This window comes from Neomonachus schauinslandi, chromosome 4, assembly GCF_002201575.2.
Source record: "Neomonachus schauinslandi chromosome 4, ASM220157v2, whole genome shotgun sequence".
Classification (NCBI taxonomy): Eukaryota; Metazoa; Chordata; class Mammalia; order Carnivora; family Phocidae; genus Neomonachus; species Neomonachus schauinslandi.
This window is the reverse complement of record NC_058406.1, coordinates 39,351,994-39,379,496: the sequence shown is the minus strand read 5'-3', so window position 1 is coordinate 39,379,496 and position 27,503 is coordinate 39,351,994. Positions and strand designations below refer to the sequence as shown.

At 35.1% G+C, this 27,503-nt stretch overlaps 1 protein-coding gene and 1 pseudogene across 3 annotated transcripts in view; one reads left to right on the top strand and one right to left on the bottom strand.

Moving 5' to 3' along the window:
- FAF1 (Fas associated factor 1) overlaps positions 1-27,503 on the top strand; it is a 500,302-nt gene that overhangs the window by 296,132 nt on the left and 176,667 nt on the right. For all 3 annotated transcript variants that reach the window (XM_021684282.2, XM_044914506.1, XM_044914505.1), the window contains exon 8: positions 4,607-4,693. In XM_021684282.2, the coding sequence (XP_021539957.1) occupies positions 4,607-4,693 (87 nt within the window). The remainder of the gene's footprint in view (positions 1-4,606; positions 4,694-27,503) is intronic.
- LOC110575322 lies at positions 9,003-19,974 on the bottom strand (annotated as a pseudogene).

Here is a 27,503-nt window from a genome sequence, read left to right as displayed (position 1 = left end):
ATTTGGGTAAGTTCAGGTTCTAATAGGACCAAAGGCCTTTTTCTTCTGATTGGTAAGAGAATGAGATAGATGTCCGTTTCAGGGTGCTTTTTGGTAAGGGTTGTAATTTGCCATAGTATTCTTAATACAGAGAAATTAGAAACTAGAATACTCATAAATTTATAGCTGTTCTAATCCCATGGAAATTAAGTATTTTGTTTCTTTTTTTGCTATATTAAAATGTTTGATATGTGAAGAATCCTGAGCCAGATTTCAAAATTTTAAAGATGTTGACATAAATTAATGGAACTTTACAACTGTATCACTTAGCTAGTAGTATTCTGGCAAAACCATAGCCTCACGGATAACATTTGGTTGATGGAATAGTTATTTGGGAAACCAACATGACTGGCTTTACTTTTAAATGAGATTTCATAAGAGGAAACAGTTATTTAGCCTTTTAAAAAGTATAGACTTTTTAGTGTAATAAAAAACAAAAGCTAAGACTTTTCTCATCTAAGAAAAAAATTCACCTAAATGCTTATTATAAATATGTTATTCTTACATGAAATTAATTGCAGTTTTCCTTTTGGATGATTGTATTAACTCTTTACTATTTTTCTTCCATGTTCATTTTAAACTTTCCCACATTACTTCCTTCTCTTACATATAGAATGCTCTTCTTTTCCTTTTCCTAGGATTAACTCCAATATTGTCATAAAATTTTAGAATTTTGAAAGTCAGAAGTGATCTTGTTTTATTCTCTTCTAATATTGAGTAAACTAAGTCTCAGAGAGATTTCACCAACTTGCCCACAATAATAGCTGGGCAAAATTAGGACTAGAAATCTAGTTCTCTTCTCTCATTATGCCATAATACCTCAAACCTTGTGCCTTTTCTACTATCAGAATCTGCTTTCTCTTTAAATGACATTTAAAATTCCCTGAAATGTTTTTCAGTAGTTTGATCAACATTTAGCACACAAGGAATGATTTTATTAAGGCTGACAAGTTTTAACTAAGTTTTTTATATTTCAGTTTGAATAGCTACAAACAACTCATTCGAGGCTAATCTGAGCCTCAAAATTTAGCCTTTAGCAGAGTAACTTCATAAGAATTTTTTTCTAAGAAATTCTGATAAAATTTAACTAAAAAATAAAATAATTTGAAAATTTATGGAACTCAGAAGAAAACTTTGTGGGAGATGAAGATCTTAATATAATTTTATATTGAGCAGGTCAAAATAAAAATGATCTTTTCCCCAGTGCTGTATTTATCACTGAAAATGCACATGAGGAAATATGAAGTTTGAAGTTAAGAGCATTGCTTAGCTTTATATATTAATTATAGTATAATAAATAGATGTTTATTATGAAAAGCACATCAGTACTGTATTAATTCTGTACTATTTCAAGTTAATCTAATTTTTTCTTAGTCACAAACAATTATCTGAGGCAAGGGGGAAGAAATGAAACTATCCTTTTAGAAAATCTAGAAAACAAACTCTGAAAAGTCTGTTGTCAATGTAGAATACTTGATCCATATACAGTATACTTTGCAACATAACTTTAATGTTCAGCTGGTAATCAAAGCATTTATTAAATTTCTTCAGAACTAATTGAAACATTTGCATAGTTTAGCAGCCTGAAATCTCATAGATTTAGAGCTTAATGCATAACCAGAATTGAAAAGATTATGAAGGTTCAGCATGTTACTGAGCCAATGCTGATCAAAGAAAATGTGTAAGACAAAAAGGCCCTTAGGAAATGTTACCCTGTGAAGTGCCACTTGTCCTTAACTGGAATTTAACACAAATCTCTAAAGATGAAACTCCATCAGAAGTAGCACAATATGGCAGCTGGGCATGCCAGCTACAATATCCCAGCCTGTGTGTGTGTTCTTTCTGCCTCTCTCAAGTGCTGTCAAATCTCTCAAATCAATCAGTCTCTCAGTTTCTCTCTCTTCCTCCCTGTCCCCTTTCCCTCTTCCCTTTAGTCCTACCTTTCTCCCCCCAGCCTCTCACTCTCCTTCCTCTGTTTCTCCATCCTTCTTCCCTTTCTAAGAGAACTCTGTTCTTCATATGATTCATGATGACCTTAAATTCATCTGCATCATTTTATACACAGCTGTATTTTGTTACTCAGGTTTCCTAGAATACTAATTTTTTAAAAGAATCATTTTTTACTTTTGTGTACATTTGGGATTTTTTCCTTCTCTGCAAAATTGTGACGTAAATTTTAATTAAAACCGTCAATGAAGATAATGGAATTTGAATATCTCCATTAGTAAAACCATCACTCATTTTGTGGTTTTGCTCTCGTTATCACTTATCTTTCTTTCATATAATGGTAAAATCTGCCTATGGTTACAACATTGATAAAATAGGAAATTATTTTTGAAAGACTGGTTTGTTTTCACTTAAATTGTTGTTTAGTGATTGCGGTTTAACACATGATTCTTTTCGCTTAATCTCAGAAACTCTGTCAATTTAGTTTTTCATTGGAACAATCAAACATTAGCCTAATATGCTTTCCCTAATATGCTTTACGTTGTACTGTCTCAGCCAAGTTCTGTCCGCATTAACCAGTTTATTCTATGACAAGTTGCTTAACAGATGTCATTCTGGGAAGAACAATGAAGCCAAATACTTGTGCAATGGCTAACATTACTCTAACTTTGATCACTTTTGTTCAGCACATCAGTCTGGCGTTGTGCTTTATACCAACATAACACTATAGCCAGAACATGCTTTTCAGGCTTAGAATAGCAAAGGAATGTTATTCAATTCAGTGCAGTTACAGATGAGTTAATGGAAGAAGAAAAATACTGTTTATTTCATAATACCATATTGTTGTGTTTTGGAATTAAGGTGGAATTTAAAGAATCCCACTCCAGAGTTATTTGTTTATATACTCAACCCATAGTATTTGTGTATACTTTTCAATGCTGGGGTAGGCTTGCTACCTTTCCAACAGATGTAAATATTTATCTTGTCTTTCTCTTCCCCCCCCCACCCAATAGCTGAGGAAACTTGGTGTATCTAGACAGCATAATTCAAAAATAACTTTAAGAAAGGAATTTTTTGTGTTGAGGCCTAAAGTCTCCTCATAATGCCTTTTCTGTCCTTTCCCTTTCTTTTATTAATATAATGCTTTGGGTTTATGAAACACCCTGTTCCTTAAGAGCACTAATGTTTAAGCATGACAAAATAGTCTTGGCTAGTGGAAGTGGTCAAAAGTTTGCCCAGTTGCATTTGGTTAAATTGTTGTGTTGATAATAACTAATGAAAATTTCCAAACTTCATGCAGCTGGCCATAAACAAAATACTGCATGGTAGACTGACCATTGCTAAGAACCTCTGAAGAAAAGCTGTTTGTTTGAATTGAGTGGGGATCAAGCCATGCCCCCAAGCTCCTCAGTTCTCACTTAGTCTTTTTGCACAGGTGTACATTAGAGATAAAAATAGATTGAGTTCCGAGTTTTGTTTTGTTTTTCTTTTCCCCAGTGAGTATATATCTCTATTTCACTGGAAGGATAACTTAGATGTGTTTATGTATAATAAACAGTAATGTGATACAAGATGCTGTAATTGGATAATGTGATACTTTAGGCTTCTGCATTTTTTTTTAAAACATGAATGAATACTGCTTGTTTTCCATATTGAAGTGGCATCATAGAACAGATTATATGCAACATTTCAATACTAGCTTTACTTGTTACAGTCAGGTATTCCTGTAACTAACTTGAAGAGTTAGTTAAGATGGGTGATCTCTCCATTCTTAGGACTTGTTATTTTTTTAAATTTGTACATTCAGAATGAAATAGAATTTCTGTGTCCTATTTAGAAGTAAAGCTAAAGACAGATACCACACCTCTTAATTACTGGGTAACATAGAGTTTAACCTTCCAACACTTTATTTGGAGAAATTACTTACCTCCTGTCCTTTTAAAATGAAAGGTACAATGTTGCATGTTGAGAAAAGTAGTTTTTCATCTTTAACAGTATTTAAAAGTATCATTACCCTATTTTCAGGAGAAGCCTAAATAATATGTTAACAGATGACTTTCAGTTAATAAATATTCTGTTGAAATAGTTTTTAATTTGGGGTGATATCAAAGAAATAATCTGTGCTGCTTTATTAAGTTTTTATATCTTTGAAACTTCCACCAAACAATAAAGATACCTTCAGGTTTTTCCTCCTGCCCTGTCCAAAAAATAAAACACAACAACCAAAAACTACATAGAAACTTGAAGTATATCTTTTGTTTATTGCACATCATGAGTCATTTAAAGATTTAATACATTAATAACATTTATAATTATAGTCCATCATAGATGAACTGTGTACCTAAAGTTTCCTGACTGAAAAGAAACTTGAAGTCATCCAGGAATATAAAAACAATCGGCAGAGGGAGATGTTTATTGAACCTTTATTTCCCCTAGTCTTCATTGAGAATCTGCTTTTAAATTTGATTTAGAATTTTTTACAAAATTTTTCTGACTTCTGTTTTCCTAGTTTCAAATTTGTTTCAAATCCAGAAAAGGAAATACAATGAATATCACATAAGTGGCAATGATCATAAGTCATGTGGAAACCTTATTTTAATTGTGCTTTTTCTTTGTATAGGTAAAGAGAAATGTGTATGACCTTACTAGTATCCCTGTTCGCCATCAATTATGGGAGGGCTGGCCAACTTCTGCCACAGATGACTCGGTAAGTGACAGTTGAGTTATCAGTTTTTTATTCTCTTCTCTTTTTTGCCACTTTCAGTCTAATTGGTTGTGATAATAAGCAGAATCAAATGCTTTGAATGTTCCATTGAAAGAACCTTATAAATCAAATAATGTGAAAATAAGGAGTTGTGATAATTTGAGTTCACTTGCAGAACAGATATCATAAACCAAGTATATCAACATTCTTTTGGTAATGTTATAGTATCAATATCAGGAATTTGATGCTGCTTGATATAATTTTTTCCTTAATGAAAAGAATATATTTAGACGTTCCTAATGAAATATCCCAAGCACAATTTTTTTCCTAAATTACAGTTGTATCAAAATCAACCTAATCATTATATTTAATTTTAAAACTACATTTCCCATAGTAGGTTGATACTTTTTAAAAATGTTAATTTTTACAGTAATATTAATGGCCCTTTATTCTTAAAATACCCATAATTTTCACTGCCACAAAAAGCTAGAGGAAAAGATTTAGTCTGTCATTTTTACCTGTTATTATATCTATTTACAATAATTATCCTATTGTAAATTTTGAAACCTTTCCTGTCTCTGCCCTGTTTGCAGTGATTATTCTTTTCTCAGAAAGTAAATTTTATCATCTAAGGGGGCCAGCTGAAATTACATTTTGGCCACTTTTACCCATAATCTTGTTCTAACCAGATACCCTTTTAAAAAAAAGAAAGAAAAAGAAGAAAAGGTAAAAAATGAGAATGTTTCAAGAATTTTGAAGTTAAGTCCAATGTTTGTAATGAATAGGGCTAAAAAGAAATTAAGACTTTGTAAACATCTTTTAATAATAAATACCCAAATGATTATAGCTAGGAAGCAAATTACCTTTTTTTATTTTCTGGTAAATACTGTGTTTCTATATGGATAATAATTATTCCTTCTCTCTCAACACCACCATCATACATTTTGTGGAAGATAGAAACATTTTTAAACAATTTATGTAGATGCTATCTGAGTCTAAATTATTTCACAATTTAAACACCATGCTTTTGGAAAATGCTTTGTAGGTTTTAGAACTTTAAAAATAATCAGAAAATAGAGGAACTTTTTTTTTTAAGTGGAAAAACTTGTTTACATATAGTCATTTATTTCTAGGCAACTGATCTTAATGTTGATATAGTAAATCATTAGAATTATTGACTGGTTATCCATGGCTAACGGGTAGGGATATGGTTGTTGTTTTTACTTTGGATTTTTTTTTCCCTATTGGATAAAATTTGACATGTTTGACAGAAAATGTGCTACATTTATTTTTACAAAAATAAGAGTAATGTTCATAAATGATAGCTTTCTGTTTACCTGGAGAGACATGGAGAAAACAGAAATGTTCTTAGCATTGTCTAATAATCTGTTACAAGAAATCATAACATTAGTAGAAGAAAATAATTAAGATCTGACCATGTCACTTAAATTCTCTGAGCTTCAGTTACCTCACTAATTTGCAGTATTGTTATGAGGAGGATTAGTGATAATATATGTATTGTACCCAGCTCACAGTAGACACTCAATAAATGAGTCACTATTATAATTAATATTAACATATAATATTAACTCAGAAAAGTATCACATGCAAGAATTGACTGGGTTATATAAATGAAATGGTGTTTGAGATTTGCTTCAAAATAACTTGTGGGGTTGGGAGTGTGAGTAGAGATACAGGTAAATCCAAGTGAGCCACATATTGATCATTGTTGAAGCTGGATGATGTGTATATTCAGTTTATTACACTGTTTTCTCAAATTTCGTATATATTTGAAATTTTCTATAATACAAAGTTTAAAGCAAAAATAATTTTAAGAACATAGGTGATATAGTCCAGAAATGTGGGACTTCACAGGGTTTGAAAAGCCAACTGCTCTGAGACCCCATACTTGAAGACACCAGACTGAAATAGGCTTTACAGATTCAAGTTCCAAGAGTGATAGGCAAATTTAGTGAAGAATTCAGTGATAAATTCTTCTGTAGGCTCATGCCCTATACATTTTAGGTGTTAAAAAATTAAACTGAGTCGACACAGTCTTTTATGAGGCCCATGTTTTAATGATTGTTATAACATTTAACTTTTTACCAAAGAGTTCTAATGCAATTTCATTCCCTGTAGGAGAATATGGAAAGCAGCTTAAACACCATATTCAAGACTGTAATACTACCTGGTGTTGTATCTAAGTCACAGCTAACACAAGAGGGAATCTCTATTAAGAGACTTGATTCTTTTTGCCTCATTATTCATATTTGCACCTTGTCCCAGAACCTGTGAAGTGATGCCTGCCCACACCTCCCCGGAGCAAATGTTGCCACATTGGCAGGATGTTGCCTTGAGCTGCATGATTTGATACAACAAAGATGTTTAGGGCCCGCTGCTTTTAACTGGCGCCATAGCAGATCCACTAGCTCCAGTACTTAGGTTTTGGCAAAAATGGCTTATAACTGTAGTCTTCTAAGGAGATCCCAGCCAAAGAAATGTCATGAAACCTTTCTTTCATTAGGATTATAAAAACTCATAAAGCTGGTGCTTGTAATCTATATTGTTGCAGGCGATGGTGGTTTTTTTACTTGTTTAAATCACTAAGTGGAGGCATCTGCTACAAAACAAGATCGTCCTCACAGCTTAGGGCATGAATTGGGTACAGCTGAGAAATGTCAGCTGTGTAAACAGCCTGAAATGTGTTACCAACAAAAATATAATTAATTTCTTTCCAAGACAGTGTGCCATAACTTAATACTTAGAATGGTTTAACTTTCAGAGAAAGCACCTGAACATTTTCTTCCCAGTGCCAGAATAGAGGATTGATTATAAAGGTCATTAAAAGTGAGGTTAGTTTGCACTTTTCCTGCTCAATTGCGGATATTTGTGTGGCTTTGAATACATAGTAACTTACCAGTGGCTTCTGTGAATTTATGGAAACATCTTAGATCAAGAAGTTAATGGATTTGAGACGATGCAAGTATTCTAAAATTAGATCGTGGTGAGAATGCACAACTGTAAATTTACTAAAAATCACTGTATTGAGCACTTAAAAATGAGTAAATTTTATGGCATGTAAATTATACCTCAAAAGCTATTTTTTAAAATGTTAATGGAGAGAACTAGATTAAAATACTTTTTTCATTTACATTTTTATGTTGCATGAGAAATTTTTTGCAATAACACAGGAGGTGTTTTCTTTAGCGTACTTCTCATTAACCTTTGACTTAGCAAACGGGACAAAGAAATAGACTTCTTATAATTAGATTCTTGTATAATCTTGAGTCTCTTACCAACCTGATAGACTACACTCTTTTGACATTTTCACTGCTACTCAGTGAAGTCAACAATCATTTAAAACATTGTTGTCCCGTCTCCCTTCAGAGTTAAAATATTTTCTTTGCTTGTAGTTGTACTCTAATGGGGTATGGGATACTGTATGAATTGTCAATAACTCTTTCAGTTCCTTTTGCGCTCTTTCACCAGGGAAATAGGTATCTAAAGCTGCACCAGTAGGGGAATGTTTTCATGCTGTGACAGTTCAGCTGTGAGAACAAGGAGTTGCAAGTAGGCGAAATCTCATTTTACACTTTAACAAGGAAGCTCTTGGTTTCCAGAGAGTAGAAATAATTTTAACACTCTGAATTATGTCTGGACACCTTATTTATTGTAATGCAGACAATTTGAATATATGTAGTTTTTAAAATTCCAAGTTTTAATAATGCTTATATAAAGGAAGAAAAAATCCTTCCATTTTTTTATTAAAAATTTTTTTATAGTTTAATGTATTTTAATAGCAAACTTACAGGAACAGCACAGAAGAGAGACAATAGTAAAAACATGTACTTGCATGTAGGACAACTCAGAAAAGTATAGTTAATGGATGGAATACACTGTATGATAAAAATGCTACAAACATCATTTAGTTGCCATCAATAAGAAATTTACTTGTTTTTAAAAAATCCAAATGCTGGCATTGTGCAGAAAAATTTAGCAGTTTTATTTATAATTGTTATAAAGTTGAACTGCTGAAACTTGTTCACTGAAATATTTTGACTTGTATTAATGCTTTATGTCCCTGTATTTATATTAAAAATTCACACACAAATGAAAATGGAAAAACTGCCAATACCTGATTTGTGTCCTCTGTTTTTCCACTTTCAGCCATATACTTAGATATCTGTTGACCCCATGGAAAAAAAACATATCTAACATTCAGAACTACCAATAACAGGAAGAAGAGAAAAAAAATTTTTTTTAAAGAATGAAATGTTTTCCGTCATAGTGTGTGTTCTTAAGCACATTCTCCTCATGTGTGGTGTGCTAGCTGGATGTCTTTTGGCATAATTGTTATACATTTGGCATGGATAGCACACATGTTGGTTTCTTCAAAAAGGCCTATCAGATAGGCCTCACTTGCCTCCTGCAAAGCACCAGTATCTGCACTCTGGAAGCACAAATCTGTTTTGAAGTCCTGGGTAATTTCTTGCACCAGCTGCTGGAAAGGAAGTTTACAAATCAGAAGTTCAGCGGTCTTCTGATAACGTCTAATTTCACACAGTGCCACAATACCAGGCCTGTGACGATTAGATTTCTTCACCCTTCAAATAGAGGGTGCACTCTTGCTAGCGGCTTTTGTATCCAGTTGCTTCCTCAGTGCTTTATCACCAGTAGATTTGCAGTCCACTTTGTAGGGGCCATGGAAAAGACACCTCCTTACTTACTCCCCTTCTCCTTCAGCTAGAGCTGGGTGAGCTAGAGGTGGTGCAGCAGTGGCTGCAAACACAATTTAATCCTTCAGGTTTAATCCTTTTTTATTGTGTACCTTATTTTTTCTTTTGAATTTACTAATGGGCTTCTATGGTTCCATCATTGGCTAAAGGAATGTTAACTCAGAATTGAAGAAAATAGGAATTTTATTTTATTTTTTAAAGATTTATTTGAGAGAGAGAGAGAGCAAGCGAGCAGGGAGAGGGGCAGAGGGAGAGGGAGAGAGAATCTTTAAGCAGACTCCCCACTGAGCATGGAGCCCAATGCAGGGATCAGTCCCAGGACCTTGAGAACATGACCTGAGCTGAAATCAAGGGCCGGACCGTCAACCAACTGAGCCACCCAGGTGCCTCTTGAGAAATTAGGAATTTTAGAATCAGTTCTTTAGGCATGTGTTAGGAATCAGAAAGCTGCTTATTAAATATTTTCACGTTGAAAAGGAGATCATTTATAAGCAGAATCATTACACAATGGTTTTTCTATAAAATAAAAACAAAACAAAAACCACACACACACACACCCTCCTTCCTTTTTGTAGTTTTAAATAAAAAGAATTTGTGAATGTTAGGTATGTTATCTACTTTGATCCTTCTTGTGGGAACAAAACATTTTCTTCTGTAACTTCTCCCTGATGCAATGGGTTTGGCACGTGTCAAATTGTGGACATTCCCTTGCCACTGGATGCCTGCCCTCCACTTTACAGGAGCTGCTGTCTGAATAGACTCTCACAATTACCACATACTTACTACACTCTAGTTACCTACTAAGTAAACTCATAAGCTTCCACTATAGTCATTCCATCCATTGTTGCAAGGTTAACATTTCTGAAGTGCATAATGAATCACATTTAGCCTTGCTTACTTATCTTCAATTGCAACCCAATACTTGCTGATTTATGTACAGATTTTTATTGCTGGCACTCAAAACCCTTCATTCTTTGGTCTGAAATTTCTCTTCTAGGTTTGTTTTCCCATATAGGCCCAGAATAAATGCTCAGTAAATATTTCTCAATGATTGAATATGATAACATATATATCTCAGCTTTAGCTAAATACTCATTTTGCTGTTCCTGAAATATACATGATACTCTCTCCTACTCTGTGTCAGTTAATCATACTATTCCTTCTGCCTAGAATACCTAGAGCAATAATTTCCTTCCTCCAAGACTTTTCTCTTTTTTTCTTTTATTATGTTATGTTAATCACCATACATTACATCATTAGTTTTGATGTAGTGTTCCATGATTCATTGTTTGCGTGTAACACCCAGTGCTCCATTCAATACGTGCTCTCTTTAATACCCATCACTAGGCTAACCCATCCCCCATCCCCCTCCCCTCTAGAACCCTCAGTTTGTTTCTCAGAGTCCATAGTTTCTCATGGTTTGTCTCCCCCAGTTTCACGCCTTCATTTTTCCCTTCCTACTATCTTCTTTTTTTTAACATATAATGTATTATTTGTTTCAGAGGTACAAGTCTGTGATTCAACAGTCTTACACAATTCACAGCTCTCACCATATCACATACCCTCCCCAATGTCTATCACCCAGCCACCCCATCCCCCCAACCCCCACCACTCCAGCAACCCTCAGTTTGTTTCCTGAGATTAAGAATGCCTCATATCAGTGAGATCATATGATACATGTCTTTCTCTGATTGACTGATTTCGCTTAGCATAATACCCTCTAGTTCCATCCATGTTGTTGCAAATGGCAAAATTTCATTCCTTTTGATGGCTGCATAATATTCCATTGTATATATATCCCACATCTTCTTTATCCATTCATCTGTTGATGGACATCTTGGCTCTTTCCATAGTTTGGCTATTGTGGACATTGTTGCTATAAACATCGGGGTGCACATACCCCTTTGGATCCCTACATTTGTATCTTTGGGGTAAATACCCAGTAGTGCAATTGCTGGGTCGTATGGTAGCTCTATTTTCAACTTTTTGAGGAACCTCCATACTGTTTTCCAGAGTGGTTGCACCAGCTTGCATTCCCACCAACAGTGTAGGAGGGTTCCCCTTTCTCTGCCTCCCCGCCAACATCTGTCATTGACTTGTTAATTTTAGCCATTCTGACTGGTGTGCGGTGGTATCTCATTGAGGTTTCGATTTGGATTTCCCTGATGCCGAGCAATGTTGAGCACTTTTTCATGTGTCTGTTGGCCATTTGGATGTATTCTTTGGAAAATGTCTGTTCGTGTCTTCTGCCCATTTCTTGATTGGATTCTTTGTTCTTTGGGTGTTGAGTTTGATGAGTTCTTTATAGATTTTGGATACTAGCCCTTTATCTGATATGTCATTTGCAAATATCTTCTTCACTCTGTCGGTTGTCTTTTGGTTTTGTTGACTGTGTCATTTGCAGTGCAAAAGCTTTTTATCTTGATGAAGTCCCAATAGTTCATTTTGCCCTTGCTTCCCTTGCCTTTGGTAATGTTTCTAGGAAGAAGTTGCTGCGGCTGAGATCAAAGTGGTTGCTGCCTGTATTCTCCTTTAGGATTTTGATGGACTCCTGTCTCACATTTAGGTCTTTCAACCATTTGGAGTCTATTTTTGTGTGTGCAATAAGGAAATGGTCCAGTTTCATTCTTCTGCATGTGTCTGTCCAATTTTCCCAACACCATTTGTTGAAGAGACTGTCTTTTTTCCATTGGACATTCTTTCCTGCTTTGTCGAAGATTAGTTGACTATAGAGTTGAGGGTCCATTTCTGGGCCCTCTATTCTGTTCCACTGATCTGTGTGTCTGTTTTTGTGCCAGTACCATACTGTCTTGATGATTACAGCTTTGTAATAGAAAAGACCCCAAATAGCCAGAGGAATGTTGAAAAAGAAAAGCAAAGCTGGTGGCATCACAATTCCGGACTTCAACCTCCAAGACTTTTCTTTAAGAAACTTTGCCTATATGCCTCTTCCCACGCCACCTTCCCCAATCCTCTTAGAAATAAGTTTATGTTTCTGTTCTGTTTTTTAAAAAGATTTATTTATTTATTTGAGAGAGAGAGCACACATGAATGTGAGAGAGGGACAGAGGGAGAGAACCTCCAAGCAAACTCCCTGCCAAGCACAGAGCCTGACAACCCATGAGATCATGACCTGAGCAGAAACCAAGAGTCGGATGCTTAACCGACTGAGCCACCCAGGTGCCCCTCTGTTCTTCTACTTAAATTATTTTAACTTTCCCTTATTTGGTTCTTTCCTTCCTTTATTCCTCTCACCTGGCTCTATTACTTACCATCTGAACAACCACAAACAATTAACTTCTATGGGTGTCAGTCTATAAGTGTAGAACACAGATAATTATTCCTAGAGGTATTGTGAAGACTGAAAGAGTCAGTAGTTATAAATACAGTTACTCCTAAGTTTATTTTGAAGATCAAAGTAGTCAATACAAGGTAATGTCTAACATAGTTAACCCTTTGGCTGTTACTGCTTTTCATCCATCTATCTGTTCATTCACTTGACATTTGTAGAACAACTCTTACAGGCCAGTAAACATGCTGGCCCTGAAAGTTGCAAGAATAAGGTCCTGTTCTTCAGGTCTATTCCTCAGGGATTGCAAAATATAGTGTGAGACAGTTGTATAAGCAATGACAGTTGAAGTTTATGTAAATGCAGAGGGATCATTGAAGAGGGAGCAGCCAATTTTGCTGACAGATGGGGGTAGTGAAAAAATGACTTCCCAGAGAAAGGGATATTTGATTGTATTTCAATTTGTATTCTTATGTTCCTCTCTTTTGTAAATTCTAAAAATTGAGAGTAAGAACGGTCTTCCTCATCTTTGTATGCTCTATAAGAGTCAAATGTAGAGTACATTCACTCATTAGAATTGTTCAGAGCTCCATTAAGTTGACATCTATGACAATAAACAACTAAACAGTGAATTTATATTTTTATAGTAAATTGATAAACTGAGAATCGGGTTTATTTTCTTTCTAATAAAAATTAAATTATCAAAATTCAGTGTTTCTTTAGTGGCAAGTAGAATAACATAGTTGGGGTTGGGGGGCAGGGCAACACCAAGCTGTTTTGTACCACTGTGTGATGTGTGTGTGTCAGAGCAGGGCAGTCCAAGTTCATCGAATCGCAGTATTGCTCTTATTTGGGTAGGTTACTTACAGTATGAATTTCGGTTTCGTCATCTGCAAAATGAGGATGCTATTGACACCCTTGGAAGTCTATTGTGAAGATTAAATGGATTAACATAACAGGTTGAAACATGAAATTGCCACTTTTTAAGAATGAGATAATTGAATATTAACAACTTCATATGGTTTTACTGAATAGGTAAAGCACATAATATGCAGGGTTTGGCAATTATAACTGTCAGCCCAAATCCCACTCAACATCTATTTTTGTAAATAATGTTTTATTGGAACACAGTCACACCCATTTGTATATGTATTGTATACAGCTTCTTTTACACTATAACTGATGGCAGGGGTGTGTGGTTACAACAAAATCACATGCCCACAAAGCCTAAAATATCTACTGTTTGGACCTTTACAGAAAAAGTTTGCCAACCCCTCGTGTAATGTCTGGCATTTAGTAGGCATTCAACAAACATTACCTCCTTTTCCCTTGAGTAAGCACCTTCTTTATATCACATACACATGCAGAATCAGAAACATTCTTTGGGTAGCTTCAGGGCCATTTTATGCTATTTAAATTACTCTGTTGGCCTGTCCTAGGTCAGACAAATTTAGGCAATCTTTGAATGTCTTCACTGGCTCTTTCTTTATTTGGCAAGGTTATAGATAATGTTGCTTCTGATGGTAGTGAGACTCTGTAGCTTCAGAGCATACATCCTTGTCAACATATAGAGTCTTTTACAGATAACACAGGCAAAGACTAAACAGCCAGAAAGAACAGCTTTGAAAGCAGAAGAAAGTTTGATTTTTAAAAGGAGTGAAAAGTTGTGAAATGGACTATACCCTGAACAGAGAGAGTGAGAAATTTGGGAGGATGGATGAAACATTCAAGGGACATATTTACTCAGTAAATATGAGGGCAAACACATGGAAGCGAGACATCCCCCAACAGGAAATTTACAAGCACTATAATCAGATGCTGTGAATCTTGATTTCAGTTTATTAAAATCCCAAACCTGTAGACCACTGCTTCTGGTAACTGCTATGAAAATGTTCTTTCTTCTATAAACAACTAGAAGACTGGATAAAATATGTGATATATAACTATTTTCAGATATTAGACAACAGGTAGTGCAGGACTCTGAAGAAGGAAACAAATGAGCCCTATGGTGGTCTTACATTCTTACACCTCCAATCCTGGAGGCAATTTCTGGATCCCAGAGTAGGGAGAAGAAACCAAAGCAGAACCTGCTATTTTATTGAGTTTGAAGAGACAGAGTATTTAGGGAAGTCAAGGCAGCTAGACTTTTTGCAAGGTAGAGTGCTAGCAGAGGAAAAACCTCTAGAAATCTAATAGTGTCCCACATGGCGTTTAGCTGAGTAACAATCTGTGCATGCATCGGGTGAAATTCCAGGAGGCTGGACAACCAATGACTGCCAGGAAAAAGAACAATTAACTGAGACTTGTAAGGCAAATAATTCTGAGCTCACACAGAACTGGGAATAATCTGAGTTCCCACCAGCATAGTAGAGACACCTCAGTGACTACATGAGGCATTCAGGAGATACCCTCCAGAAGAGTCACACATAATGGAGTGAATAAACAAGCGCTAGGGTGAAGACTACTTTAGGATCGCTGTTTTACACGCTTAAAAACAACCTTCAAAAGGAACAAGTTGATTAACAAATTAACAAATTGCCTCTAAGAAACAGAGTCCAGCATCCAGTCAAAAGTTACTATACATATGAACAGCAGGGAAACCTAACCCACAATCAGGAGAGAAATTAGTCAAAAGAAGTAGACCTAGAAGTGACTTAGATAATGAAATTAGTACATTGGGACTTCAGCTGTTATAAATACTATGAATATGCTCAAGGATTTAAAAACATGAACTTACTGAGGGGAGAATAGAATATATAAAATGGAATAACATATCATTCTAGAGATAATATAATATCTGAAATGACAGTTTCACTGGATGGCTTAATAGCAGATTAGAAACTGCCAAAGAAAAGACCAGTGAACTTGAATATATAACAATAGGAACTACCTAAATTGAAGCACAGAGAGAAAAAAAGACAAGAATAAATGAACAAAGTATCAGTGACCTCTAGGGTAAAATTAGGCAGTCTAACAGACATGCAGTTGGAGTCCTCAAGGGAGAGAAAAGATTGGGGAAGGAGGTCAAGACAAAAAATACTTGAAGAAATAATCTCTAAAGTTTTTCCATAGCTGATGAAAACTATAAAACTTATAGATCTAAAAAGCTCAATGAACTCCATGAAGGGTAAACACAAAGATTTCTACATTAAGGAGTATCATTGTCAAATTGCTGAAAACAAGTGATAAAGAGAAAAAACAATTTCAAAGCAGAAAGAATTAAAAAAAACACAGATTACACAGGGGAACAAATACAGACTCTTTAGATTTCTCATCAGAAACAATGCAAGCTAAAAAGCTTGACATTTTTAAAGTACTGAAAGTTAAAAGAAATGATAATTTAGAATTCTATATAAGGTGAAAATAATCTTTCAAAGTGAAGGAAAAATACTTTTTAAAATAAAAACTGAAAGAATTTGGTGCCAGCAAACCTGCACTATAAGAAATATTAAAAGAAGTTCTTTAGGCAAAAGGAAAATGACACCAGAATAAACTTTGATCTATACAGAAGAATGAAGAGTGCTAGTAATGGTAAAATGTGGTTAAGTATAAAAGACATTTTTCCTTCTGTTTTTAATTTCTTTAAAAGATAACTATTTAAAGAAAAAATAACTAATACTGACTTTTGGACATACATAGAAATAAAATATACGACAACAATAGCATGAAAGACAGAACAGAATTGTAGTACAGTTCCTTTTTTTTTTTTTAATATTTTATTTATTTATTTGAGAGAGAGAATGAGAGAGAGAGCATGAGAGCGGGGAGGGTCAGAGGGAGAAGCAGACTCCCTGCTGAGCCGGGAGCCCTATGCAGGACTCGATCCTAGGACTCCAGGATCATGACCTGAGCTGAGGGCAGTCGCTTAACCAATTGAGTCACCCAGGCACCCTGTAGTAGGGTTCCTTCTTATACATGAAGTGATATAATATTAATTGAAGATAGTCTGTTATACTAAAGATACATATTGTAAACCTTAGAGCAACCACTAAAAAAAAGACAGAAAATATAGTTAATAAGCTGTTAAGATAGATAAAATGGAATACTAAAAAAAGAATTATCCAGAATAAGGCAGGAAAAAGGGAAAAAATGGGATATGTACAAAACAAGTAGCAAGATGAAAGATTTAAATCCAGCCACATTATAATTACAATAAATATAAATGGTCTGTACATTAAAGGGCAAAGATTGTCAAAATGAATTTTTAAAAGCAAGACTCAGCTGTATGCTGCCTATAAGAAACATACTTTAAATATAATGACAGTAATAAGTTAGACATAAATGAAATGGGAAAATATTTACAAACACTAAACATAAGAAAGCTATAATGACTGTATTACTATCAAAGTACAGAAAAAAGAGTATTACCAGGACTAAAAAGAGACGTTTCATAATGATTGAAAGGACAGTTCAAGAAGGTATAACAGTCTTAAATGTGTATGCACCTAATAAGAGTTTCAAAATACATAAAATAAAAACCAACAGGACCAAAAGAATAGACAAGTTCACAATTATACCTGGAGATTTCACATTCCTATCTCAGCAATTATAGGAAAATGACAGATAAGGGTATAGAAGATTTGAGCAACTCTTAACAACTCGACCTAATTGAAATTTATAGACACTTTACTTAACAGTAGCAGAGTACATAGTCTTTTCAAGTGTACAAGGTACATTCACCAGCATAGACCATGGCCTAGACCATAAATAAAGTCTTAATAAATTTTAGAGGACTGCAATCAAGTGTATTATATCTGACCAAAACAAAATTAAATTGCATATTTTATAATTTATGTAATTTATAGTTTACATAAGTTATCTTTATTCTTATGCACTGTGTTTAGTAGTTTGTTTCTTTGTATGTCCAATATAATCAACAAAAAAGCTACTAAAAGTGACAAGTGAAATTAACAAGGGCATAGCCTACAAGATTAATATACCAAAAGAAAAAAGAATACTACATTGAAGGTGGAGTTTTTGAAATATTATACCATTCATGATTCCACCCCAAAACATGAAATATTTAAGGATAAATCTAACAAAATATATGCAAGATCTGTACACTGAAAACTACAAATTATTGCATAAAGAAATACAGTCATACCTTGAAGATATCATAGGTTTGGTTCCAGACCACTGCAGTAAAGCAAATATCGCAATAAAATGAGTCAAACGAATTTACGAATTTTTTTGTTTCCTAGTGCACACGAAAGTTATGTTTACCTCATACTGTAGTCTGTTACAATGTACATACCTTAATTTAAAAATACTCTATTGCTAGAAAAATGCTAACCATCATCTGAGCTATTTTAGCAAGTTGTAAATTTTTTGCTGGTAGAGGGTCTTACCTTTATGTCGATGACAGCTGACTGATTAGGGTGGTGATTGAAGAAGGTTGGGATGGCTGTGGCAGTTTCTTAAAATAAGACAACAATAAAATTTGCTGTACTGATTGACTCCTCCCTTCATGGATGATTTCTCTGTATCATGTGATGCTGTTTGATAGCATTTTACCCACAGTAGAACTTCTTTCAAAATTGGGGTCAGTCCAGGGCGCCTGGGTGGCTCAGTCATTAAGCCTCTCCCTTCAGCTCAGGTCATGATCCCAGGGTCCTGGGATCGAGCCCCGCATCAGGCTCCCTGCTCAGCGGGAAGCCTGCTTCTCCCTCTCCAACTCCCCCTGCTTGTGTTCCTTCTCTTGCTGTCTCTCTCTATGCAAAAAATAAAATCTTAAAAAAAAAAATTGGGGTCAGTCCTCTCAAATCTTGCTGTTGCTTTATCAACTAAGTTTATGTAGTATTCTAAGTCCTTTGTTGTAATTCTAACAGTCTTCATAGCATCTTCACCAGGAGTTGATTCCTTTGCAAGACCATTTTCTTTGTTCATCCATAAAAACTCATCTGTTCAGGTTTTATCATGAGAATGCAGCCATTCAGTCACATCTTCAGACTCAACTTCTAATTCTAGTTCTCTTGCTCTTTCCACCCCATCTGCCATTAGTTCCGCCACTGAAGTCTTAAACCCCTCAAAGTCATGCAGGAGGGTTGGAATCAGCTTTTCCCAAACTCTTGTTCATGTGGATATTTTGACTTCTTCCCACAAATCAGGAATGTTCTTAATGGTATCTAGAATGGTGAATCCTTTCCAGAAGGTTTTTGATCTGTTTTGCCTAGATCCATTAGATGAATCACTAGCTGTGGCAGTTATAGCCTTACAAAATGGATTTCTTAAATGATAAAACTTGGAAGTTGAAAGGACTTCTTGACTCATGGGCTGCAGAATAGATGCTGTGTTAGCAGGCATGAAAATAGCATTACTCTTGTTGTATATCTCCATCAGAGCTCTTCAGTGGCCACGAACATTGTCAATGAGCAGTATTATTTTGAAAGAAATATCTTTTTCTGAGCAGTAGGTCTCAACAGTGGGCTTAAAATATTCAGTAAACCGTGTTGTAAACAGATGTGTTCTCATCTAGGCTTTGTTGTTTGATATAAAGAGTACAGACAGAGTAGATTTAGTGTTAATTCCTAAGGGCCCTAGGATTTTCAGAAAGGTAAAGGAGCATGGACTTCAGCTTAAAATCACCAGCTGCATTAGCCCCTTGCAGGAGTCAGCCTGTCCTTTGAAGCTTTAAAGCCAGGCATTGACTTCTCCTCTCTAGCTATGAAAGACTTAGATGGCACCTTCTTCCAATATAAGGCTGTTTAGTCTGCGTTGAAAATCTGTTGTTTAGTGTAGCCACCTTCATTATCTTAGCTAGAGCTTCCAGATAACTGCTGCAGCTTCTGTATCAGTACTTGCTGCTTCACGTTGCAAGTTCATATTATGGAAATGGCTTCTTTCCTTAAACCTCACAAACTCCCCTCTGCTAGCTTCAGATTTTTCTTCTGCAGCTTCCTCACCTCTCTTAGCCTTCACAGAATTGAAGAAAATAAGGATCTTGATCTGGATTAGATTTTGACTTAAGGGAATGTTGTAACTAGTTTGATCTTCCATCCAGACCACTCAAACTTTCTCCATATCAGCAATAAGGCTGTTTCACTTTCTTATCATTCATATATTCACTGGAGTAGCACTTTTAGTTTCCTTCAAGAACTTTCCCTTTGCATTCATAACTTGGCTAACTGGTGCAAGAGGCATAGTTTTCAGTTTATCTTGGCTTTCAACATGGCTTCCTCACTAAGCTTAATCAATTGTAGCTTTTAATTTAAAGTGAGAAACATGCAACTCTTCCTTTCATTTGAACACTCCGGGGCCATTGTAGGATTATTAATTGGTGTAATTTCAATATTCCCTCTCAGAGACTAAGGAAGCCTGTGGAGAGGGAGAGAGATGGGGGAAAGCTTATTGGTAGAGCAATCAGAACATACGTAACATCAGTTAAGTTCACTGCCTTATATGGGTGTGGTTCATGGTCCCCTAAAACAATTATAATAGTAAAACACACTGATCATATATAACCATAACAACTATAATAATAATGGAAAAGTTGGAAATACTGCAAGGGAGAGGGAGAGAGTATGTTAAGCAGGCTCCATGCCCAGTGTGGAGCCTGACACAGGGCTTGATCTCATGACCCTGAGTTCATGACCTGAGCTGAAATCAAGAGTTGGTCGCTTAACCAACTGAGCCACACAGGTGCCTTTAAGTTCTGTTTTTAATAGTGGATTATGATGAAATGTCGATTTAAAACCATAACTGATAAATGAGAAGGCAAAATGCAGAACCAGTATTCAACTCCAAATCTGCTCCCTCCCTGATGCCATGTACCTTATCTTGTACCATGCTATTTCTTATGTATTCCATGTTTCCCAAGATAGTTTCAATTTTTGAATATCCAGTCAAATTTTTTTCCAGAACTGCACTAATACTGGTTTGAAGTATAACAGTTATTCAATAAAAGGCAGAAACAGAGAAACAAAATTTGTCTTTATTTTCCTTTATTAGATTAGCATTTATGTGTCTTTATTAGATTAGCATTTATGTGTCTTTGGGTGTAATTGAATTTTTGACTTTCACTGTAGCACTTTGGTTTGTATATGTATGTGTTCTTGAATAGTAGCCATATGATTGATTAATGTGGCAGGGAATGTGCAGCAATACTCTATCTTGCTACCCACAGTTACTTAATATAGTGCTAGGTAGGCATACTAAGAGACACTTATATAATGATTTTTAGTTTACAAAGCATATTTCATATACATGATCTCATTTGAGCCAAGTAGTAGATTAAATAATTTTTGATAGAAATAGTGTACAGTAGAATACAGTTGGTATTATTATAAATTATCCTCAGTGTTATTTCAAACCACTTCTTCTAACTAGCTCTTAGAGTAGTTGTAGTAATGTATTTGTTTGTATACACTTTTCTCTATAAGACTATGAACTCCTTGAGGGCAGGAAGCAGATCTTACTCATCTTTGTGTCTCAGGTACCTAGCATAGCTCCTGGCACAAAATAAACAGTAAATGTTTCTTGTATTTATATTAAATGTAATTCTGAAAAGTCAAGTGATTGGCTCTAAATTGCAATAAATAACTCCTAGCCCAGTACTCTAATATATATTACTGCTTTCTTCAGATGTTCCCCTGCTCTTTTTCAAGAAACCAAGCTCTTTTCCTCTGTTACTGAGAAAGGTCTTATTGGAACCCTTGTACTTGACCCTATTCTATAACTGAGAAATGAAAGGTTGTTTATAATATATATGTGCACTACTTAATCTCTGGCATTTGTGTTTGCAAGTTAACATGCTGTCTATTGCATTTGAACAGCTGTAACGTATGTGATAAGATTTCTTAATAAGTCATTTTTTGAGCAATGGAAATATGAATCTGGAGAATAATGTTCCCAACTTGTTAAGTTGTGCTTTTGGACTCTTGGGTTTTAAACAGTCAGTTGCCTATAATTTTCTGTTTGAGAAAGGTAGTGAAGATAGCATTGTAACCTGTTTCTGAGCTAACAGAGATTCCATGGAATTTTTTGATGTGCAAAGAAAAGGGCTGTTTGCAACTATGTTCAATTGGCTAAATTCCTATAAATTTTCCAACAGAAAGAAAAGGCTTAAAATGAAAATTTATGCATGATAAGTAGTTTTTTTAGTTCAGGGTGACTTAATCAATAGTCTTATCAATTGCTGGCCCACTTCATGACACTGTTTAATATTCTACATGTATAATATATAAAGGTTTTTTTGGATAAACATCTACAAGAGATTGTTGGTACTGATTGTTCCCACAGCCAATGAAAGTCTTTTTGTTCTTTTATTGTATGTTTGTTGACAGTTGTGATCAACACGGAATGAACTGCTTTACAGTTTATTACTTTCAAAGTACAAATTTGAATGCTGTGGATTCAGATGTATAAAAGAGATAAAATTACAGACAGCTTTGAGTGGCAGTTACATATCAAACCTCACGGGGGTTTGACAGGCAACGAATATCGTTATTAGACGCTTTTTCCATAATTGCTGACATTTATCCAGTGTTTCACAGTATTTGCTAATGTATTAATGCAGTCAATCTCTGAGAGGCTGCACATGCCTTTTTAGCCCTGGCTTTTATGGGATTCTGAAATTCATAGACCCACAGATACTTATTCCCTGCTGGTTGCCGTAGTGACAGAGCTCAGAGATAAGCCAAGACAGAGCCCTTTTGTGATTGCTTTTCAGGTGACATTCAGCGGCAGCTTGAGTAGAGTGTCCTTTTATAGTTCCTGTAATTCAGAAAATGATAACAGCTTTCTGCTGCTTAGAAGGGAAGTCTGTGGACTGCTCCCGGTGGGATTTCAGTTTGCTGTGCCACTTCATACCAACACCAGCCTGATAAAGTTCTTATTATTGTGGAGATTTCAAAGTGCAAGGGGACTGAATTAATTATGACAGGTTAGAAAATACAGGACTGATGCTACAAATAAAACTTTAAAGAACCAGTACATGTTCTCCAACTATATGTAACATTAATTTGGATATTTTAAGTTATTAGTGATGATGTAATTAAGTACTTGCTTAATAAGTAAATGCATCTGACCTCTAAATTGCTGGTGAACAATGCCAGCTGTTCCATCTCAAAGTTTAGAAGTTATCTTTTCTGTGTATCATTTTCTCATTTTGAAACCATTTCCTCAATATCTTGCTGTTTTAGAGGCAAAGAGCTGTATTTGGACACAGAGTTATTTTAATTTCTTTTCAGTATTCTCAGCAGTGGAATAATTAAAAATGAATGTTTTATAAATAGCAGCTTATATAAAGTACTTAAAGTTCAGAAGAAAACACTATTGATGATAGAGCATGGTGGTGTGGGCAGATCAAGAAATTGCTGGAGAAAATAGAATCTTACCTGGAAAGAATATAGATGCCCTAAGGAGCCATGTTTTCCCCCTAGACTCTGGAAGCTAGGAGAGTTAATAGTCTTAATTCTGGAAGAAGGAGAACTCCAGTAACAATGGGTAAGTATGAGAAGCCATGAGAGCTAGAAACAACTGTGTAGTTGATTTTATTGAAAAGAGGCAAAAACAAACAAAAAACACCCAAGAAGAAGCAGGAACACTAACCTGAATTAAACCATGCAAATCTGAAGGAAGGTATTAAGCACTTACATATCTTACCCCTAAAATTTAAATGTAATTTCACAGTTAAACAGGAAGCAAGCAGAATGAGCTGAATAGAGAAGTAACTGGAGAATCTGAAGAGATGAAAAAGAGTAGATGTATTCCCTGATTTGTAAATTTCTAGTGAACCATGCTAGGTGAACAAGCATATGGATAGCACATGAATGAGGACTCAGAATAGAAATTTGGCCTAAAACATCTAATTAGTTATCTTGGATTAGGTATGCAATTGAAAAGGTGGAGATCTGATTTGTGTTACTTGTTTCTAACCTTTCAGTCTCATTTAGAGCAGATGTAAACTCAACCGTCATAAAATTCAATATTTGTAATTCAGACAAAAAAGGGTAACCTTCAGACTAGTGACAAATAAATATGGCATTTTCAAATGATATTTAGTAGACCTTTATTAACAGTGTGTTACTCCATGGTGTTCATTGCATTTCTTACTTTTTACAGTTAGCTTAATCAGTCATCTACTTTGATATATTAAAGAAGAGAAAGAGAGAAGAGAGATCTGTAAGAGTTGTACTATTATATGATATGCTTTTCTGTGTTGTGGTTATCTACTTAGGGAATCTCTTAAAATTTAATTATCCACTAAGAAGGTCTTTAGGACCATATCACCCTCACAGTATTTTAGAATTGATAAATACCAGCTTATAATTATTACTAAAAACAAAACAAACAAGCAAACAAACCAGAAAAATAAGACCTATAGGGTAAGGGAAAAGGGCATAATAGTCTTTTGAAAAATGTAAAGATTCCGTGTTTAAAAATGGTTATTATATTCAGGGAACTGTTTCTTTTTATTAACATAATCACTTGTTCCCTGAATTCAGAAGCAAAAATTTCATCATGATGTTTGTCTATTTTCAGATGATTATAAACTCAAAAATAATTTAATGAAAATTGGCCTTTTGCAGCATGACATCAGATTTTGCAGCAAGAACATTTAAAATAACTTTCAAAAATTGAAGTTTAGTTATTTTAATACAAAATATGTTAAAACTGGGGCACCTGGCTGGTTTAGGCAGTAGAGCATGCAACTCTTGATCTCAGAATTGTGAGTTCGAGCTCCATGTTGGGCATAGAGATTACTTAAAAATAATAATAAAATAAAAATGTTACAGCTAAAAGTGGAATACATTTGTGACTTGACCCCTAGGAAATTAAAAAAAAAAAAGAAAAGTCTAGATGAAATGTAACCATTTCTCTTCACCTCTGTAATTATTATTCTTTCTGTTATTAATAAAAATAGTAACAGGAACGATACCCATTTTTCCTACTTTGTTCTAAGCACCTTGCTGGGGCTTTATATACTTTATTCCTAATATTCCCATTAATCAGTTCTGAAAGGTAGATGTTGTTATTGCTCATTTACACATGAAGGAACTGAGGCTCAGAGTCATTTAGTAACTTGTCCAACAATGCACAGAGAAGAACTGGTAGAAAGGGGATCCTGGCCCAGGTTTGACTCTAAAGGCTACTTCTTTCCATTGTACCAAAAGGGATTTCCTTATGAACCCTCAATCCCAGGTTCTTATTTTTCCTTCCCTGTATAGTTCTCCAACTTCACTTATTATGAACATTCAGATATTTTCCTTAAAGAATCTGTTTTGTTCCATAAGATTGATCCCTTTGCCTTAAGCTCATCTTAGACCTGTCTCTCTAGGAATGATAACATTAGGTAGTGCTTTAAAAATACTATACACAAGATACTAGTCTTAGCAGTGTATATCATAATATAATTCAATCTTTCTAACTACCGTAGGAGGTGAAGTTTATTGTTTGTCCCATTTTACACAAACAATACACAAACATGCGTATTGAGGCATATTCATATGACCTCATAATTAATAAGTGGCAGTGGTATTTGAACCCAAGTAGAATAGAGTTCATGGCCTTACCACATTGTATGCCTCTCGTTATAGCAGAGGTAGATGAATGACAGGACATCTGTGAAAGCCTATCTGTTGTGTTCCATGATTCATTGGAACACTACATCAAAAACTAATGATGTACTGTATCGTGACTAACATTACATAATAAAATTAAATTAAAAAAAAAAAAAAAAGAAAGCCTATCTGTCATCTGTGTTCTTCACCGTGGCGTTCTGTTCATTGTGGAGCAGCTCACAGATGAGCATGCCACATTCATTGTGTCAGTAATTCTACTTTTATGGAATTTGAGGTGGAAAATGGAAACTAGATCTTTCTGTAATTTACTGTGAAGGTTGACCACTGTGTGTACCACGTCTGCCAATCCTTTCTCTTTCTTTTAGATTCATTGATCTATAGACAATTGGCAACTTTATTTCCTCACAAGCTTTTAACATTCAAGGAGAAGGTATCATCATTCTAACCTTTTTCATCTCTAATGCCAATAGCTGAGGGTTTACCAATTGATCCATAAAACTCCAGAAATGATATTAAATGTCATTTCCATTTTAAACACGGAAGGAAGATACCGTGGCTAGTTATTTAAAAACTTGTCCAATTCCACAGAGACAGGATTAAAACTTGGAAGCTCCTTTATACTGAACATTAGAATATTGCCACTAACTAATCCCACACTTTGAAATCAGTTAACTGTGTATAGGAAAAGCACTGGATTTAGAGGTCAGAAAACATTGATTCTAATCTAAGCTGAGTATAAGATCATCTCTATACCTGTGTTCAGTACCCCATTCCCATTTGTCTTCTCAGAACTATACATTATCAATGATCTCTTCTTTAGTATTTTAACTAATGTCATTGTGCTGGATATTCTATCCACATTTTAAGCACAAAAAGCCTCTCATCATAAAAGAAACACACATATATACACCATAAAAACAAATATACATGGATATATAAAAACAAATCCTCCCCTGGCTTTAACTACTACTTTCTCTCCTACTTTTTGCAGCCAAAATTCAAAAAGAGTTATCTGTATTTACCATCTCCATTTTTTCTGTTTGACTGATTCCTCACCTCACACCACCTTCACCTTCAACCCTATTCTCCACTGGAATAGCTTTTCTTGAGGTACCGTTGACTGCCATGTTACTAAACCAAGTTGACCTCTCAATCCTCATTGTAGCTCTGCTTCATTTCTTAACAGTGTTAGAGGGAAAAAAAAAAAAAACCTTTTAATTGAAATACATTCATTCAGAAAATCGTACACCTCCTAAATGTACAGCTTGATGAATTTTCATAAAGTAAATACCTTCATGTAATCAGCATCCAGACTAAGGAAGGGAACATTTGCAACATTCCAGAAAGCCCTCTCAGGTCCCCTTCATTCAAAACTAAGACCCTAAATTAGTTTGTCTGGCTTTCAACATATGTAAATGGAATCATATGTATATACTGTTTGTCTTCTTTATGCATTCTTTGCTTTCTCTCTTCCTTCGTTTTTTTTTCAACCTTATGTTTATGAGGTTCATCCAAAAAAAAAATTCTTTTTTTTTTAAAAAGATTTTATTTATTTATTTGAGAGAGAATGAGATAGCGAGAGAGAGAGCATGAGAGGGGGGAGGGTCAGAGGGAGAAGCAGACCCCCTGCTGAGCAAGGAGCCCAATGCGGGACTCGATCCTGGGACTCCAGGATCATGACCTGAGCCGAAGGCAGTCGCTTAACCAACTGAGCCACCCAGGCGCCCGGTTCATCCATATTCTTATATGTAGTTATATTTGATTCATTTTCATTGCTTTATAATACTCCATTATGTGGATGTTCCCCATTATTCATCTATTTTACTATTCGTGGGACAGGCATTTAGGTAGTTTCCCCTGCTGGGCTATTTTCAGTACTACTTCTCAGCAGCATTAGATCCTGTTGAAAACTCCTCCTTCCTGGAATGTTCTTTCTTTGCCTCCCAGGATACCATACTCTCCTGGTTTTTCCCCTGCCTCTGTTCCTTCCTTTTTGGTCTTGTTTGGAAGCTCATCCTTCTCTCTGCCCAATCACTAAATATTTGAGTTCCTTAGGGCATAGTTCCATGTACTCATTTTGTCTCATTTTGTGTGTTCTTTCTAGGCATTCTCATCATACCTATAGCTTAAATTGTCATCCATGTGATGGTGATTAATAAATTTATATTTCTAGCCCAGTCCTCCCATGTCAGTTCCAGAAGAGCCTTCTTATCGCCTCTTAGAGGTCACATAGTACCTTAAATTCAACATAACCAAACTTGAATTTA